The following is a 14,305-nucleotide window of genomic DNA, read 5'->3' on the forward strand; positions in this document are numbered from 1 at the left end:
TAGGGGTTAACCTATACAGCTCCACACAGCATTTCATTACAATATTATGTGATCCGGAAGCAGCAATTTATTTTACAAGTGGATATAATGCTCTGTAGCACTCATTAATTGAGGGGACCTTTACCTCAATATTCCTATAGCACATTTTATCCATTAGTGTGTTAAAGATTGAATTCTGGTCGCTTATATAGGCGCAGTCATTTTCTATCAATTCTACCCTGGAACCCACAGTGCAATCTTTCATACAAACATGAAGAAAATAAACTATTTAGAGGTTAAACAAAAATAAAAAATAAATCATTTAACCCATAAAAATAATGAACGAAACCAATGGCTTGATATGCCACTTATTATTATTTTCTACATTAGCATGAAGATAAACTATCTATTCTTGTACATTTAATTACTGAATAAGTAAGAAATGAATAATCCTTATAGTTCTGTCGCATTTTTAAATTATGCTTTCATTAAACAATATTACGTAAGAAGGAATCACTGAACAATAATTATCTGTTCCTATTCCCATCTGCTTTCTCATTACATGAGAAATGACTTCCCGTATTAATGGATCAGGTCATAGAAATAATTGGGAATGTAATTTTTGATACAAATGTGATATAGAAGTTGGATGATGCGCAAACTGCTAAATTGCTGTCAAATGAGCAGGTAATTAAGGGTTACTAGCTCTGATTTCAGTGTTGTTCACTACTATAACTGATAGTTTCAAATATATAGGGAAAACATATTGCTTTAAAGAGGCTGAAGATAAAATGGCGATATAAATGTAAGCACAAAACGATCACACACACACACACACACACACACACACACACACACACACACACACACACACGTATATCTTTATCTATATATCGTCCACAGTGTACTCAGAGATTTACAAAAGCCCATACAAAACCAGAAATTACAACACAATAACTGCAACAGACAAAATCAGAAAATAGGAAAGGCAACTCCTGCACTTGAGAGCTTACAATCTAAGGACCAGATTCACAAAAAAAATGTGCTAAACATTAGCACCCTCTTGTGGATCAGGGCCTAAGTGGAATGTTGGGAGACTTACAGACACCGCAGGTGAGGGAACAGGTGCTGTAGATGGCAATGCTTGGCCACAATGGTTGGTAGGAGTCACTGTGGGTGTGGGACAGTAGCCAGGAGTCCAGGTCATTGAAATGCATCATTCAAAAGGTGTGTTTTTAGGTTTGACTTATAGGTGGAGAGAGAGGTTGCGCTGCATATACTGAGTGTGTAGGATTCCACAGGTAAGGGTCAGCAAGGGAAAAATGTTTATGGCGAGAGAGGATGGAAAGAGTAGAAAGGATAGAAGCGGTGGAAAGGAGACATTTATGAGAAGAGCGCAGGATCCAAGCAGGGACATAACGATAGACCAAAGCTGATACTTAGGAACAGATGAGTGGAGAACCTTGAAGGTAAGATCGATAACTATGTAGGTGATCCAAAACTTGATAGGAAGCTAGGAGAGGGCTTTATGGAGGACATGAGTAGGGACTATTTGTGGGGAAAGTGAATATCTGCAGAATTTTGGGTAGATGCAAAAGAGAAAGTTGCAAGGAACAGCTGTTAGCAGTACAGTATGTTACAATAATCCAGATGGGAAAGAATAAGGGCATGCATTAAAGTTTTAGCAGTAGACTGACAAAGGAAAGACAATATGAGGAGTTCAGTTGTAGACATATTAAGTTTGAGTCATCCAGAAAGATATAGCCAGGAGGCAATCAGAAACTTGGGACTGTATTGCAGTTGTGAGGTTAGAAGTGAATACATATATCTGTGTATCATCTGCAAAGAGATGATACCTACAGTCAAAAGAGTTGATGAGGTCATCAAGTGATAGTGTGTAGAAAGAAAAGGAGAGGTGCCAGAACAGAGCCCTGAGATACAACAAACAGTAGATGAAGACATATAAACAGCAGAGACGCAGAAGGAGTGGTGAGGGAAGTATGACCTTGGTAACGCATATCAAGATAGTTTAAAATATAAAGGAGAAGAGTGATCAACAGTATCAACAGCAGCAGAGGAACCAAGTAGGACAAGCCATAAAAAAATGACTTTGGGATTTTGCATCATGGAGATCATTGGCTACTTTGGTAAGGGCAGTCTCTGTTGAGTGAGCTGTATGAAAGCCAGACTAACGGAATGGGACATTTGGTCACATCCGTCTCACCACAACTAAATACCAGTCGGCGTTTGGTCACAGAGGGACGCTCCACTGCCAGGCCGCTTCCACTGTAAGGTAAGTTTTTAGGGATGAGGACTAACTTTAGGTGTTTTAGTGGTTAAGGTAGGGGGTTAACTGTAGAGGTTTCTAATAGGGGACTTATCCCTGTTCAAAAAAACTTGCCTCTAATCCAGCAGTGTGCTGGTTAATTGATCAGCACCTGGCTGACTGGAGGTTTGTTAGAGAAAAGGCTCCTCCTGAGACAGGAAGGAGAGACTCCTGAGCTCACACGTGGGCTGAACCAGGAAGGGACAGAGAGGTCTTGAGCGCTGTAGACTGACAGCCAGACAACAAGGGGGAGAAGACTTCTAAAACTTGAAAGCTGAAAGTGCCTTAGGTCAAAAAGGCTGACCCAGGAGAGCAGAGAAGGATTCCCCCCTACAGCTACCAGAGACAGATAAGCTTTACTTTCTAAGACTGTTGTATATCTGCACATATCAAAATATATGTTTGGGGCTGGGAAACATGCTATCTAAAGGGAGTTCTGGACTGCATATGTTTACCTAGAAATACTCCCAAGTGGAGCAGAGGCTTTGTTTGACCCCTTATTTGCATATGTTTGATGATTTTCATGTGTTACAAAAGCAGGCGCAATAAAAGCCTTATTTTAGTTCACCTTAAAACCAGTCTCTATTGCATACCTCTGCACACGTCTCTTACAGGGTTTTAGTTGTAAGGGTAAGGGCTTAGGTTAAGTGGTTTTAGGGTAATAGGTTAACGTTTTTAGGGTAGGAGGTTGCATTAGTATTAGGTGTTAGTAGGGTAAGGGCTAAGGTCAGGGATTTACCTTAGTGGCAAAGCAGCAGAGTGACCCTGTGGCGAGGTTACTTGCGGCTAAATACCAGTGGTCACTTGGTCACGGTGAAATGGGCGGAACCAAATGTCCTAGACCAGAGAGTCCAGGAGAGGATGGGAATTAAGAAAGCCGATCACACGGGAGAACATAAGGCAAGAGGGATACAGCGTGCTAGTTAATAAGGAACGTAGGGTCAAGGGTGTTTATGAGAACAGGTGTGACCACTGAATGTTTAAAGCATGAAGGCAAAGTGCAAGAGGACAAGGTGGAGTTGAAGATATGGGTGAAAGTGGGGACAAGGACAGGACCAAGAAGTCTGATAAGGCGTGAAGGAATGGGATCGAGAGGGCATGTGGTGGAAGGAGAAAGAAAAAAAAATATATAAAAAAAATAGAAATAGCCTTTGTAGTTCATTTGGCGACACCTTTTCTATTTGGACTAACTATTGATATAAGACAAGCTTTCGAGAGAGCCCTCTCTTCTTCATGTCTGCAATACTGATTTACAGAAGAAGCCACAAGTTTAACACAGAGGTAAGAACCAAGATAATCTAACGCAGATGATGTAGAGGTCATGGCAGAGGGGATAGTAAAAGGACAATAAATGGATGAGAGGGATAGTCAGAAATTTGGAGAGCAAATATGGCCATACATTCAGTGTGAAGGGGGTTAGGGTTACAGGGGGCAAATAGGAGTTGAATTGTAAAATTAACAGAGAGGCAGGGAGTCCCCGGCTGTCCCCCTGTGTCGCTCCTGCTCGGCTCACATGGTCCTCTTCTCCCACCACCACCGTCTGCCGTCCTTCACTCCCTCCGTTGCCTGCTGTCCTCTGCAGACTGATGTCCTCCTCCTGTCCCTCTGCCACGGCTGCTGTCCCCTGCAGGCTTCCACCCTCCTTCTCGCCCTCCGCCGCTGGTTGCTATCATCTGCAGGCTGACGTCTCCTTCTCTCCCTCTGTCGCCGGCTGTTGTGCTTCTGCTGCTCTGCCTTTCTCCGTCCTCTTCTCCCGCCGCCCCAGAGCAAGGGGGGTGATTGAGGAGGAGGACCAAGGGGGCAGAGCAGGACGGAAGTACCTGGCACCGGGTTCCAGCGCCCTGAGCCAGGTCTGGGTAACTTCCTTGTAGGTGAAATATGGCCGGGTCTGCCGGATACCCGGTACATCACTAGTTCAAAGCATTAATTTTTAGGGTTTCTACAGCAAACTATTTGTATAGTGATCATCTACTTTCCATACTGCAGTCAACATTCTATTTTCTCTTGTCTCCTTCTCTGGCTTCCCAGACAACTCCCTGGAGATGCAAGACATACTTCATTTTAATTATTTGCCCTATATAACTTTTCCTTTAAGTCCTTGTTCTGTTTTATTTCTGTTCAAATTAATTGCAATTGGTTCAATTTATGTCACTGCCTGGGTAATTAAACTTCATAAAATAAAAGGCAGTTAAAAAAAAGGGAACGATTCAGAAATGAAACTTTGTAACACAGATGATTCCTTATATTTGCTCAATTCAATCCTGGGTATGTTCTTACACGAGATGAGATATGTTCAACACAACCTATTGAATGAAGCATCTAAACTTTTCCAATATAACCCCCCTTGAGGTCCCAGTCACCCCCCACGCCCCTCCCACAAATACTCTGAATGGTGATAGGCAAAACATCAAGGAAACGTCAATTAAAGCCAATTTGGGGGGGGGGGAGAAGTGCACAAATTCTAGTGATATGGTAACTATAGAGCAATCACCAACTAATCAAATATTATTGCTATTGCTCAGAAAGTTGATGATCAACATGAAAAGGAAAATATATAGGAAAATGTAAGATAAATGTACATATTTCAGCAAAAACAAAAGATTCCTCAAATGACAACCTTTGCTGTCTATTATCTAAAATCATTTTTCAAAACTAGAATGATGACTAATATTCAAAGAACATGACTTTAAATAAACAGTGTCTGTACCTGATACAGCTGTAGTGTTTGAATGTACTAGCTGCTTTCTGGCATTCCAAACAGAGCTGAATAGCTCCAGGATAATCTTCTTCCTTTAAAACAAAATGAAAATCACAATTGCAACATGACCAAGAATAATAATCGCGTTTTAACTAGAACATATCCATTTATGAAGGAGTTACAAAACTCATACATATTACTGTATGTTGTGCGCATTATTATGGAGGAGAACGCTATGATTGAAAGGGGATTGTTATACAAAGTAGCAGTGTTCCTCGTGCTCATACACTTAGCAAAGTGGACAAGTAGGCAGATGTTCTAAAATAACTGTGCTCAGTAAGTAATCAGTCGCCTCACAGGGAACGTGTAAATCTTTTGCTTGTGGGATACACTGAAGGGGATTGGCCATTAGTGAATGATTCACTAGTGTTACCGTGTTACAGTTGCATTATTTTCTGTACTCTATAATAGTTGCTGTATATACAGTGATACGCGAGTACAGAAATATATCGCTAGAGGCTTTTGAAGTATGGAGTGATTGTGAAGGTCGTTATGGAAAAAAAGCTATGAATCGTAATTCCAAATAAAGACTGACAAGTTCCCATTTTAAATATGACAATGGGAATACAGATAACAAAAGGTCATTCCTTTTCAAATCAGGGACCACAAAGCCTATTTTTAGTTTGCATTTTGTGTTGCAGGTTATAACATTTTATATACTGTATACACTAGCTGATATACCCGGCGTTGCCCGGGATTTAATTTTCCCGCTCCCCCTCCTTAACTGCTCCGGTCGTCGTCCCCCTTCACAGCTGCGTCCCGTCCGTCCCCCCCCTGCGTTCACATATCCAATTTCACCCCCCTTTCACATCTCCGATTTCCCCCCTTCACATCTCCAATTCCCCCCTTCACATCTCCAATTCCCCCCTTCACATCTCCAATTCCCCCCTTCACATCTCCAATTCCCCCCCTCCTCCGCCTTCATAGGTCGGCGGGTCACTGAGGGGGGCGGCCGGGAGGGTTGGGATTCCGCCCCCCCCCCTTGACAGCTAGACGGCAGCTCCCTGTTTGGGCGTGAGGGTTGTAATCTGAGCTGTCCGGTGGCGGATCACAGAGGGGGCAGGCGGGAGGGTTGTGCGGCGGCTCACTGCGGGTGCGTTAGTGATGGGGTGCGGCGGCACGCTGCGGGTATCTCTGCGGTGGCTGACTTGGGTGTGGTGTGTGACGGGGAGTGGCGGTAGCTGACTTACTGTGGGGCGGGGTGTGTGCTGCTGTGGTGGGCGGGAGCAGGGTCGTCAACAGAAAGCATGGGGCCCAGGACAAATGAGAGGAGCAGGTCCGCCCCCTCCCCCCCCCAACCCAACCCATAGCGCACCTACCAGGGTAAAATATTTTTTAGCGCACAACTTTAACTGAGTGGCTGAGTGGGTGACTGACTGACTGACTGACTGACTGAGTGGGTGACTGACTGAGTGGGTGACTAACTGACTGACTGAGTGGGTGACTGACTGACTGAGTGGGTGACTGACTGAGTGGGTGACTGACTGACTGACTGAGTGGGTGACTGACTGAGTGGGTGGGTGACTGACTGACTGACTGAGTGGGTGACTGACTGAGTGGGTGACTGACTGAGTGGGTGACTGACAGACTGGCAGGAGTGGGGGGATGAAAGGCAGGAGGGTGGTGAAAGGCAGGTGGGGGGTGAAGTGAAAGGCAGGTTGGGGGGTGAAAGGCAAGTGGGGGGGTGAAAGGCAAGTGGGGGGGTGAAAGGCAGGTGGGGGGGTGAAAGGCAGGTGGGGGGGTGAAAGGCAGGTGGGGGGGTGAAAGGCAGGTGGGGGGGTGAAAGGCAGGTGGGGGGGGTAAAAGGCAGGTGGGGCGGGGGTGAAAGGCAGGTGGGGCGGGGGTGAAAGGCAGGTGTGGGTGGATGAAAGGCAGATGGGGGTGAAAGGCAGGTGGGGGGGTGAAAGGCAGGGGTGAAAAGGGGAGCGCAGGTGTAAAAGGGGGGCAGGGGGTGCGCGGGGTGAAAGGGGGGCGTGAGGTGAAAGGGGGGCGCGCGGGGTGAAAGGGGGGGGCGCGGGTGAAAGGTGGGGGCATGCGGGAGTGCGGCCGGCGGGAGAGAGGCGGCGTGCGTGAGTGCGGGCGGAAGAGGCATCGTGCGGGAGTTCATGCGGTCGGGAGAGCGGGCAGGAGAGACGGTGGCCGAGAGTGCGGGCAGGAGAGGCGTCGTGCGGGAGTGCATGCGGCCGGGAGCAGGCTAGCGTGAGTGCGAGCGGTGATTTTGGGGTCCGGCGGCGGTCCGGAGCGATGCCGGGGTGAGGCTGTGGGGGAGGTTGTGCCGGGGGGGGGGGGGGGTTGTGCTGGGGGGGAGGGGGGCTGATCGATGCGGGGGTGACGCTGCGGGGTGTGTGATGGGGGTGGGGGGGGAGGGCTGATCGATGCCGGGGTGAGGATGCTGGGTTTGTTCGGGGGGGGGTAGAGGGGGGCTCCGGTGAGTGGACCTGTGGGATGTGGGCGGATCCAGGGACAGGCAAAAAGTGGTGGAATGTACCGGGGAGCTGGCGGGCAGGAACAGCGGAGGCGAGGGTAGGGGAGCGAGAGTGCCGGTCTTTCTGGCGGTCCGAGGGTGCCATTGGGGTAGGTGTGGTCAGCAAAGGCCGCAGGCCAATGAGAGGTGTGCGGGGCGGGGTAGGGCCACGGCCCAATCTGATTGGCCAGAGGCTGAGTCACAGACCGACGGACCAATCAAATTGCCCATAAGCACAGCCAACATACGATTTAAAAAAAATATATATATAGATTCTGATTTAATCCTGACCAACCTTAAAACTTGTCCCACAAACCAAGCATCCCAATAGCCTCTGGCTATTGTCCCACACCCACAGTCACTCCTACCACCCATTGTGACCAAGCACTGCCATCTACAGCACTTATTCCTTCACCTGCTGTCTGTAAATTTCCCATCAAACCTCTTAGATTGTAAACTCTTCGGGCAGGGATTTCCTATTCCCTTTGTCTGATTTTGCTGCACTTATTGTATTATTATAATTCCCTGTACTGTATTCTTTGTGAAGTGCCAAGTGCACTTTTGGCACTATATAAATAAAGACATACAATACAATATACAATATAGCAATGAAAACAAGATTTTAAAATGCTTGGGCCAGATGCACACACATAAGAATGACAACAAGTATTAGCTTTCAGATGATATGTGCAGCAAGAAGACAATGCATTACATCCGAACAGAAGGAAAAGCAGTAAACATGTGTGTGTTCCCCACCACAAACCCATGTAAAGCAATGCGGACAATAAAGGCAAATTGGCGTCCACATTTTCAGAGCAAAGGCATGATTTAGTTCAGTATACTGTAGTTACAAGCAAGCATTCACATCTGTCAAAAACAAATGCCATGTTCTACAGTGGAAAAGGTTGGAAATGGGATTTGGATTCAATTAGGAAGTATGTTTCAGTGATGGGCGAGTGGGTCGAAAATTAAATCCGTAATCGGTTAAAGAATATATTGTTCTCTCTGTATGGCCATATAAAACCACATCTGAAGATGCACTCTATACAAGGATTTATTTATTAATCCTTTAACTCCTGAGTCAGTATTTCTAGTGATTTGAACATTTAGACTCTGCGATCCTATAAACTATCCTGTAACTGTTTCATACGCCCATAATATATATTTTCTTTAACTGTGCATGCAATGTCTTTTATATAATGTATACCCTGTTCATTTATGTAACTGTATTTGTAACTACTGTATGTATTATTTGTCTTAAATCTATGCCCAGGACATACTTGAAAACGAGAGGTAACTCTCAATGTATTACTTCCTGGTAAAATATTTTATAAATAAATAAATAAAAGTACAGAGGCGGTATTGTTATAATAGGACATCTGCTGACCTGCCATGGTTTTCTGCACTACAAAGTGTTCTAATAAGGATGCAGTACTGAACTGAATGATTGCCACTGAACCTCGTGTGCAATTGTCTTCATCTACACTGCATGAAAACATGACGGGTGAATTCAGGACGCCTAGAAGCAACTAGCACAGAGGTAAGGCGAGCACCTTTCTGGAGCTGAACCTCATTCATTTCAGCTCCGGAGACCCGCTGCTTCCCGAGATACAGACCTCCAAAGCGGGTGCCGGTATCGCGGCTACGTTTAAAGCTCCCGGGTCACGAGGGCCAATAGGAAGTCTCACCGGAGCATGCGGGAGCTTTGAAACTCTGCCATTACTGTACGTGTACTCCACTAGCCGAGCAGCTAGCAGCACCTCCTGCGGAGGTATGCATCTCCAGAACCAAGGGGTGCCTCGAGCTAAAATTAATGCAACAAAGACCTGCTGCTTCAATCCTATGCTAAAAATAAAATGTCTTGCTTGATTGCCTCTTTAAGATGTCCTGTGAGTGTGTGGATAGAATTTATTTAGTGCCCTACAATTACCACAAACCCTAAATGCTAAAAGTGTTTAAGGATTCCCTAGGACTCTGCCTCTCTCTCCCATTTATTTACAGCATTTTCATACCAGAAACATAATTTGGATGGATTATTTAATCAACTCACTGCCAGAGCTGGAAGAGTTTTTTTAATCAATCTTGATGTTTTCACAGACAAAGTCTGAGACAAATGTCACAATTACCATGTATCTGACAAAGGTCCGAGAGAGAACCGAAAAGTCGATCCTCTGAGTAAAGTTAAACTTTATATTTTCAAAAGACCACAGAAGTGACTGTTTTACTTTTCTTTAATCCTGTCACAATCACAACACTTGGAATTAAAAAAAAAAAAGAAAATGTTATTTAAAAACCTTGTTTTTAGTGTTCATGCTAAATAAGAAGCTTGAGTTTTATTACTCTACAATTTGGCTGTCAATACACCACACATGTGACATCAAATGTAATGCACATTTGCCAATAAACCACAGAAAAGTAAAAAAGTTTCATATTTTAATCTTACCTCTAACATTTCACTCAGACGAACATCCGTTCTTTGCTGCCAAAAGAAGAAAAATGCATCATTATATAACTTTATAATACAACTAAAACGAGACATATTCAAATAGACAGCCATCATTACCAGCGTTTTTATTGTCCTCAGGGATTTAAGTAGCCCAATTAACAGCTGCCTTTTCCTCTGGTTTGCTAGAAGACCCAGGCTAGCTTTAGTAAAATCTTCCTTTGCAGCGTTCAGATGTCTGAAAATCAAGGTCACAATCAGAAGACACGCACAGAATAAACTGTCTGCCTATTATTCAAACAAAACACACACACACAAAAAAGGATTATATTCAATATCAGCGGCAAGTGTTTCAATCTACAGTATTAGATCAAGAAAAAAAAAACCATTTAAATAGCTCAAAAGAAACATGCATTAAAATGTATGATTTATGGCAGGGGTGGGCAACTCCAGTGGTGGGCAACTCCTGTCCGTCAGGGCCACTTACAGGTCAGGTTTTAAGGATATCCCTGCTTCAGCAGTCAGTCGAAGACTGAGCCACTGATTGAGCCACCTGTGCTGAAGCAGGGATATCCTGAAAACCTGACCTGTTGGTAGCCCTGGAGGACAGGAGTTGCCCACCACTGATTCATGGTATAATTTCTCCATTATGAAATGTGTGTTTGTGTTGCCTTTATATCTCATAGTCCTTACCAGCCATAGTATGCCGAGAACCCCAGCATTAATATACTGTACTTTCATTGCAGTTTGGCCCAAAAAGAAAGATCAATGATTCACAGCTGAACAATATTCATCTATTGAACTAATCATTTTAGGGGGGGGGGGAATGTAAATCCGGAGATTACAGTCTGCTTCTTTTGAATGAGTAAATCTCCACACTTTTTTTTCAGTTTTTACTCACGCCGTCACAAATGGCATTAAATGGTCGATTACGTTATCGAACATAAACAAGAAAATCCAAATCCTCCGCAGCATCTGTTTGCAAACATTGTTTAATCCAGATACAGCTACTAGAAGAAAATAACTTTAAAAAGTATGCTGTACACTGGCTGTGAGCCCAGACAATGGGACCAATTTAAAACAAAAAATATTAGAGCGGTTGCTGACCTCCTGAGCTTTGAGGAGTTCCTGAGTTATCAACGCCTAAAAACCAAATATGAAATAGCAAGATTGGATGTCTTCAAGTATCTACAAATTCGGCATTTTATTCAAACTTTATCCCCAACGTTGAAATTTCCCCCTCTCACCAGTTTCGAGCGGCTCTGTAGAGAAACAGGCCACCAGAAAGGTCTTATAACACAAATCTACGGTGAATTGGAAAGGGCCATAGAAGCCCCTACACATGACTATATGCTGCATTGGGCAGCAGAATTGGAAATAGTTATAGACCGAGAGGATTGGGAAAGAATTTGGGAAAATGCCTCAGGAACTTCCATATGTACCACAATCAAAGAAAACATATATAAAATACTGTTTCGCTGGTATCTTACCCCAGTTAGAATAAATCAAATTTACCCCCAGGCGTCCGATTTATGCTGGAGAGGTTGCGGTCAGAAGGGGGACATGGCCCATATTTGGTGGACATGTCCGGAAATTCAAAAATATTGGGGAACAATACAAAAATTAATAGAGGAGGTCACAGACCTCAAAATCCCTATTGACCCGTTGACCTACCTGTTGGCCAGGCCCTTAGAAAATTTGGACCGACCAACAAGTAAATTAATCTCCTTCATTCTTACAGCGGCTAGATGTGCGGTGGCAGCCGCCTGGAAGAAGGTGTCTCCCCCCTCAAAACAAACGGTAAAAAATAGGGTGCAAGAGGTGATGAATATGGAGAAACTATCTGCCTTCTTGAAAAGATCCACTGACTCCTTTAACAAAACATGGGATCCGTGGCTATCCCATATGGCACCTCTACGCCACTAATCCACATATGAAAAGTATTAAAAAAAAAAAAAAAAAAGAGAGAGAGAGAAAGGAAAACCAGGTCAGGGGCACCAATGAAAATAGACTGAGGACACGGGAAGCAATGGGTATCCCCCCCACCCACCCTCCCCTTCCTATTCCCACTCTTACTCTCTGTTTCCATACTCGCGCTCCCCACATAGCCCCTGGAGGGTCAGGGGAGCGGTGAGCTTTCCTCTTTTATTTCCGGTTTCTCTAACCAACAAAAGGAGAAAATCTGTATTAGGCTGTATTATCGTTTGTTTCATGCATACTGTGAATTATCTAAATGCCTAATAAAAAATTTTGGAAAAAAAAAAGTATGCTGTACAGGCAGTCCTCGGTTATCCAACACAATGCGTTACTCAAAATGGCGTTGTAAAGCGAAACACGTTTTCCCATAGGAACACTGTTTAAATGAAAGGTTCCGTTCCTGAAGGCATTTTTAACACTAAAATACACCAACTATTTTATGCAGGCAATAAGATATGCAGCACACATAAATTATATAGTGTATATACAGTACTGTATTATATATATATATAACATAATAAATAATATATTATATAGTATAATATTATATATATACGCTCTTACGACGGTTTGCAACGTTGTTTATGTGAATGTGTATATATATATATACACACACACATACACAACGTTGCAAAGCGTCGTAAAAGCGTTGGATAAGCCATTTTGGAGTTGTAAAAATGAACATAGGTATGCATTGCATAGCGTTGGATAAGCCATTCGTTGTAAAGCGAGGCGTTGTAAAACGAGGACTGCCTGTAGTGCTAAAGTCTAAGAAGTCGAAATAGAAAAACTGGTTTCAGAATGTGATAATGTTTCGCACATCACTTCAGTTTTTAGTAAATATGTTGTTTCAAACCCAAGCTGTATAACACTGGTCTGGCATGGTTTCCTACAGAGGTGCCAGAAGAGTGTTTCAGGGCCAGTGACCATTCAAGAAAATAATGAATACAATGATGCCTGGTGTGACAACAGTACTAGTTGGAGATGCAATTAAGTGAAGACACGCTGTCGAATACCTAGAGAAAATCTATATTCCTTTTGCTGGGAGTACATGTGAGGCTGAGGAAAGAATGCAGTGATTAAGGCAATAAGTACAATATGATCTGAAAATAGGCATCCGGCCAGCCATTATTTTCTTCCTGTGACAAAGACGTCTACCTAAGAATTTCACAAGGATGGTTTTTGTCACTTTTCTTTAGCCACCATAACGTATGTGTGACAAAGAAATAGGAGAATTGAGCTAATAATAATAATATTCAAACTTTCAAAATCAGCCATTTAAAAGGTTCAGTAAATAGGTGAATGATCAATGACATATTGATCTGCAATGCCCTGCAATGTCTTTTAGCAGCGATGGTCACGGGTTCGCAATCTGTATCACGTGAACCACCTTTTCTACTCCATTTCAGATTGATGAAAAGATCTCCGTAGTAAAGGTGGTCTTCCGATGAATATAAAACAATTAAGCGGTCCAGGATGGACAGGTTTTAAAATCTTGAATGCCGATTACAAAAAAATATAAAATTAAGTATTAAGAAATTAGGTAAGCAATTCGAAAAGGTATTTTAAGATAATTTCGGTATCAGAAAAACATAAACGTGAGATGTTTCCACTGTACTTATTCTTTACCTTCTTCCATTAGTGCAAATAACAGCCGCTAGTTGAAGGCTTGTCTGCAAAGATGTAACTCGTTCAAGTTCCTACAAGGCAACATAGAAAACAATTATACGGTAACAAAATTTAGCAAGTCAATTTCAAAATGATTTATTAATTATTATAAAGTATACGAGTATTACCCCCTGAAAAGACTTAAAGTAGCATTCCTCACCAAAATCAAGTTGTTGTTTTACTTTATACTAATCAGGGGGCTGACACTTTAGGTCATATTGTTTCTACAGGACAATAATTCTTATAAGGGAAATTCAAAATTACATGTCTCAGGAACCTGGGGGAGTTTTGTACCACGCATGCTGTGGTGTGGTACAAAACTAGCAGCACAAATTGGGGTTTTAGGAAGCTATATTCAAAACAGCAGGGGAGCGGGGGATGTATCACAGAAGGAGAGAAATGGACATAGCACAGTATTGCAAAACAAGGTGAATATGTGTTGCAATAAACCACCAATATATATACTCAAACTATAGGAGTAATGATCGCATATCCAAAACTGTGGCAAATGTGGGTGGATGGATACTTGGTACAGCAGTACCCAAGAAAAAGAAGAGAGACTGGGATAGTGCAGATGGCATTTCAAAAAGGTATACATTTATCAACATAGACCTCCTTACAATGCAGGCTTACATTAGTCAGTCATTTAAAACATGTGTAACCCCTCTATATTTTACCACTGTTATTTTT

At 43.3% G+C, this 14,305-nt stretch overlaps 1 protein-coding gene across 1 annotated transcript in view; it reads right to left on the reverse strand.

Moving 5' to 3' along the window:
* VPS50 (VPS50 subunit of EARP/GARPII complex) overlaps positions 1-14,305 on the reverse strand; it is a 269,783-nt gene that overhangs the window by 190,031 nt on the left and 65,447 nt on the right. Inside the window, exons 6-9 of the mRNA XM_075587338.1 lie at positions 13,577-13,647; positions 10,091-10,208; positions 9,971-10,006; positions 5,013-5,095 (exon numbers count right to left, since the gene is read on the reverse strand). Coding sequence (XP_075443453.1) covers positions 5,013-5,095; positions 9,971-10,006; positions 10,091-10,208; positions 13,577-13,647 — 308 coding nt within the window. The remainder of the gene's footprint in view (positions 1-5,012; positions 5,096-9,970; positions 10,007-10,090; positions 10,209-13,576; positions 13,648-14,305) is intronic.

This window comes from Ascaphus truei, chromosome 2, assembly GCF_040206685.1.
Source record: "Ascaphus truei isolate aAscTru1 chromosome 2, aAscTru1.hap1, whole genome shotgun sequence".
Classification (NCBI taxonomy): domain Eukaryota; kingdom Metazoa; phylum Chordata; class Amphibia; order Anura; family Ascaphidae; genus Ascaphus; species Ascaphus truei.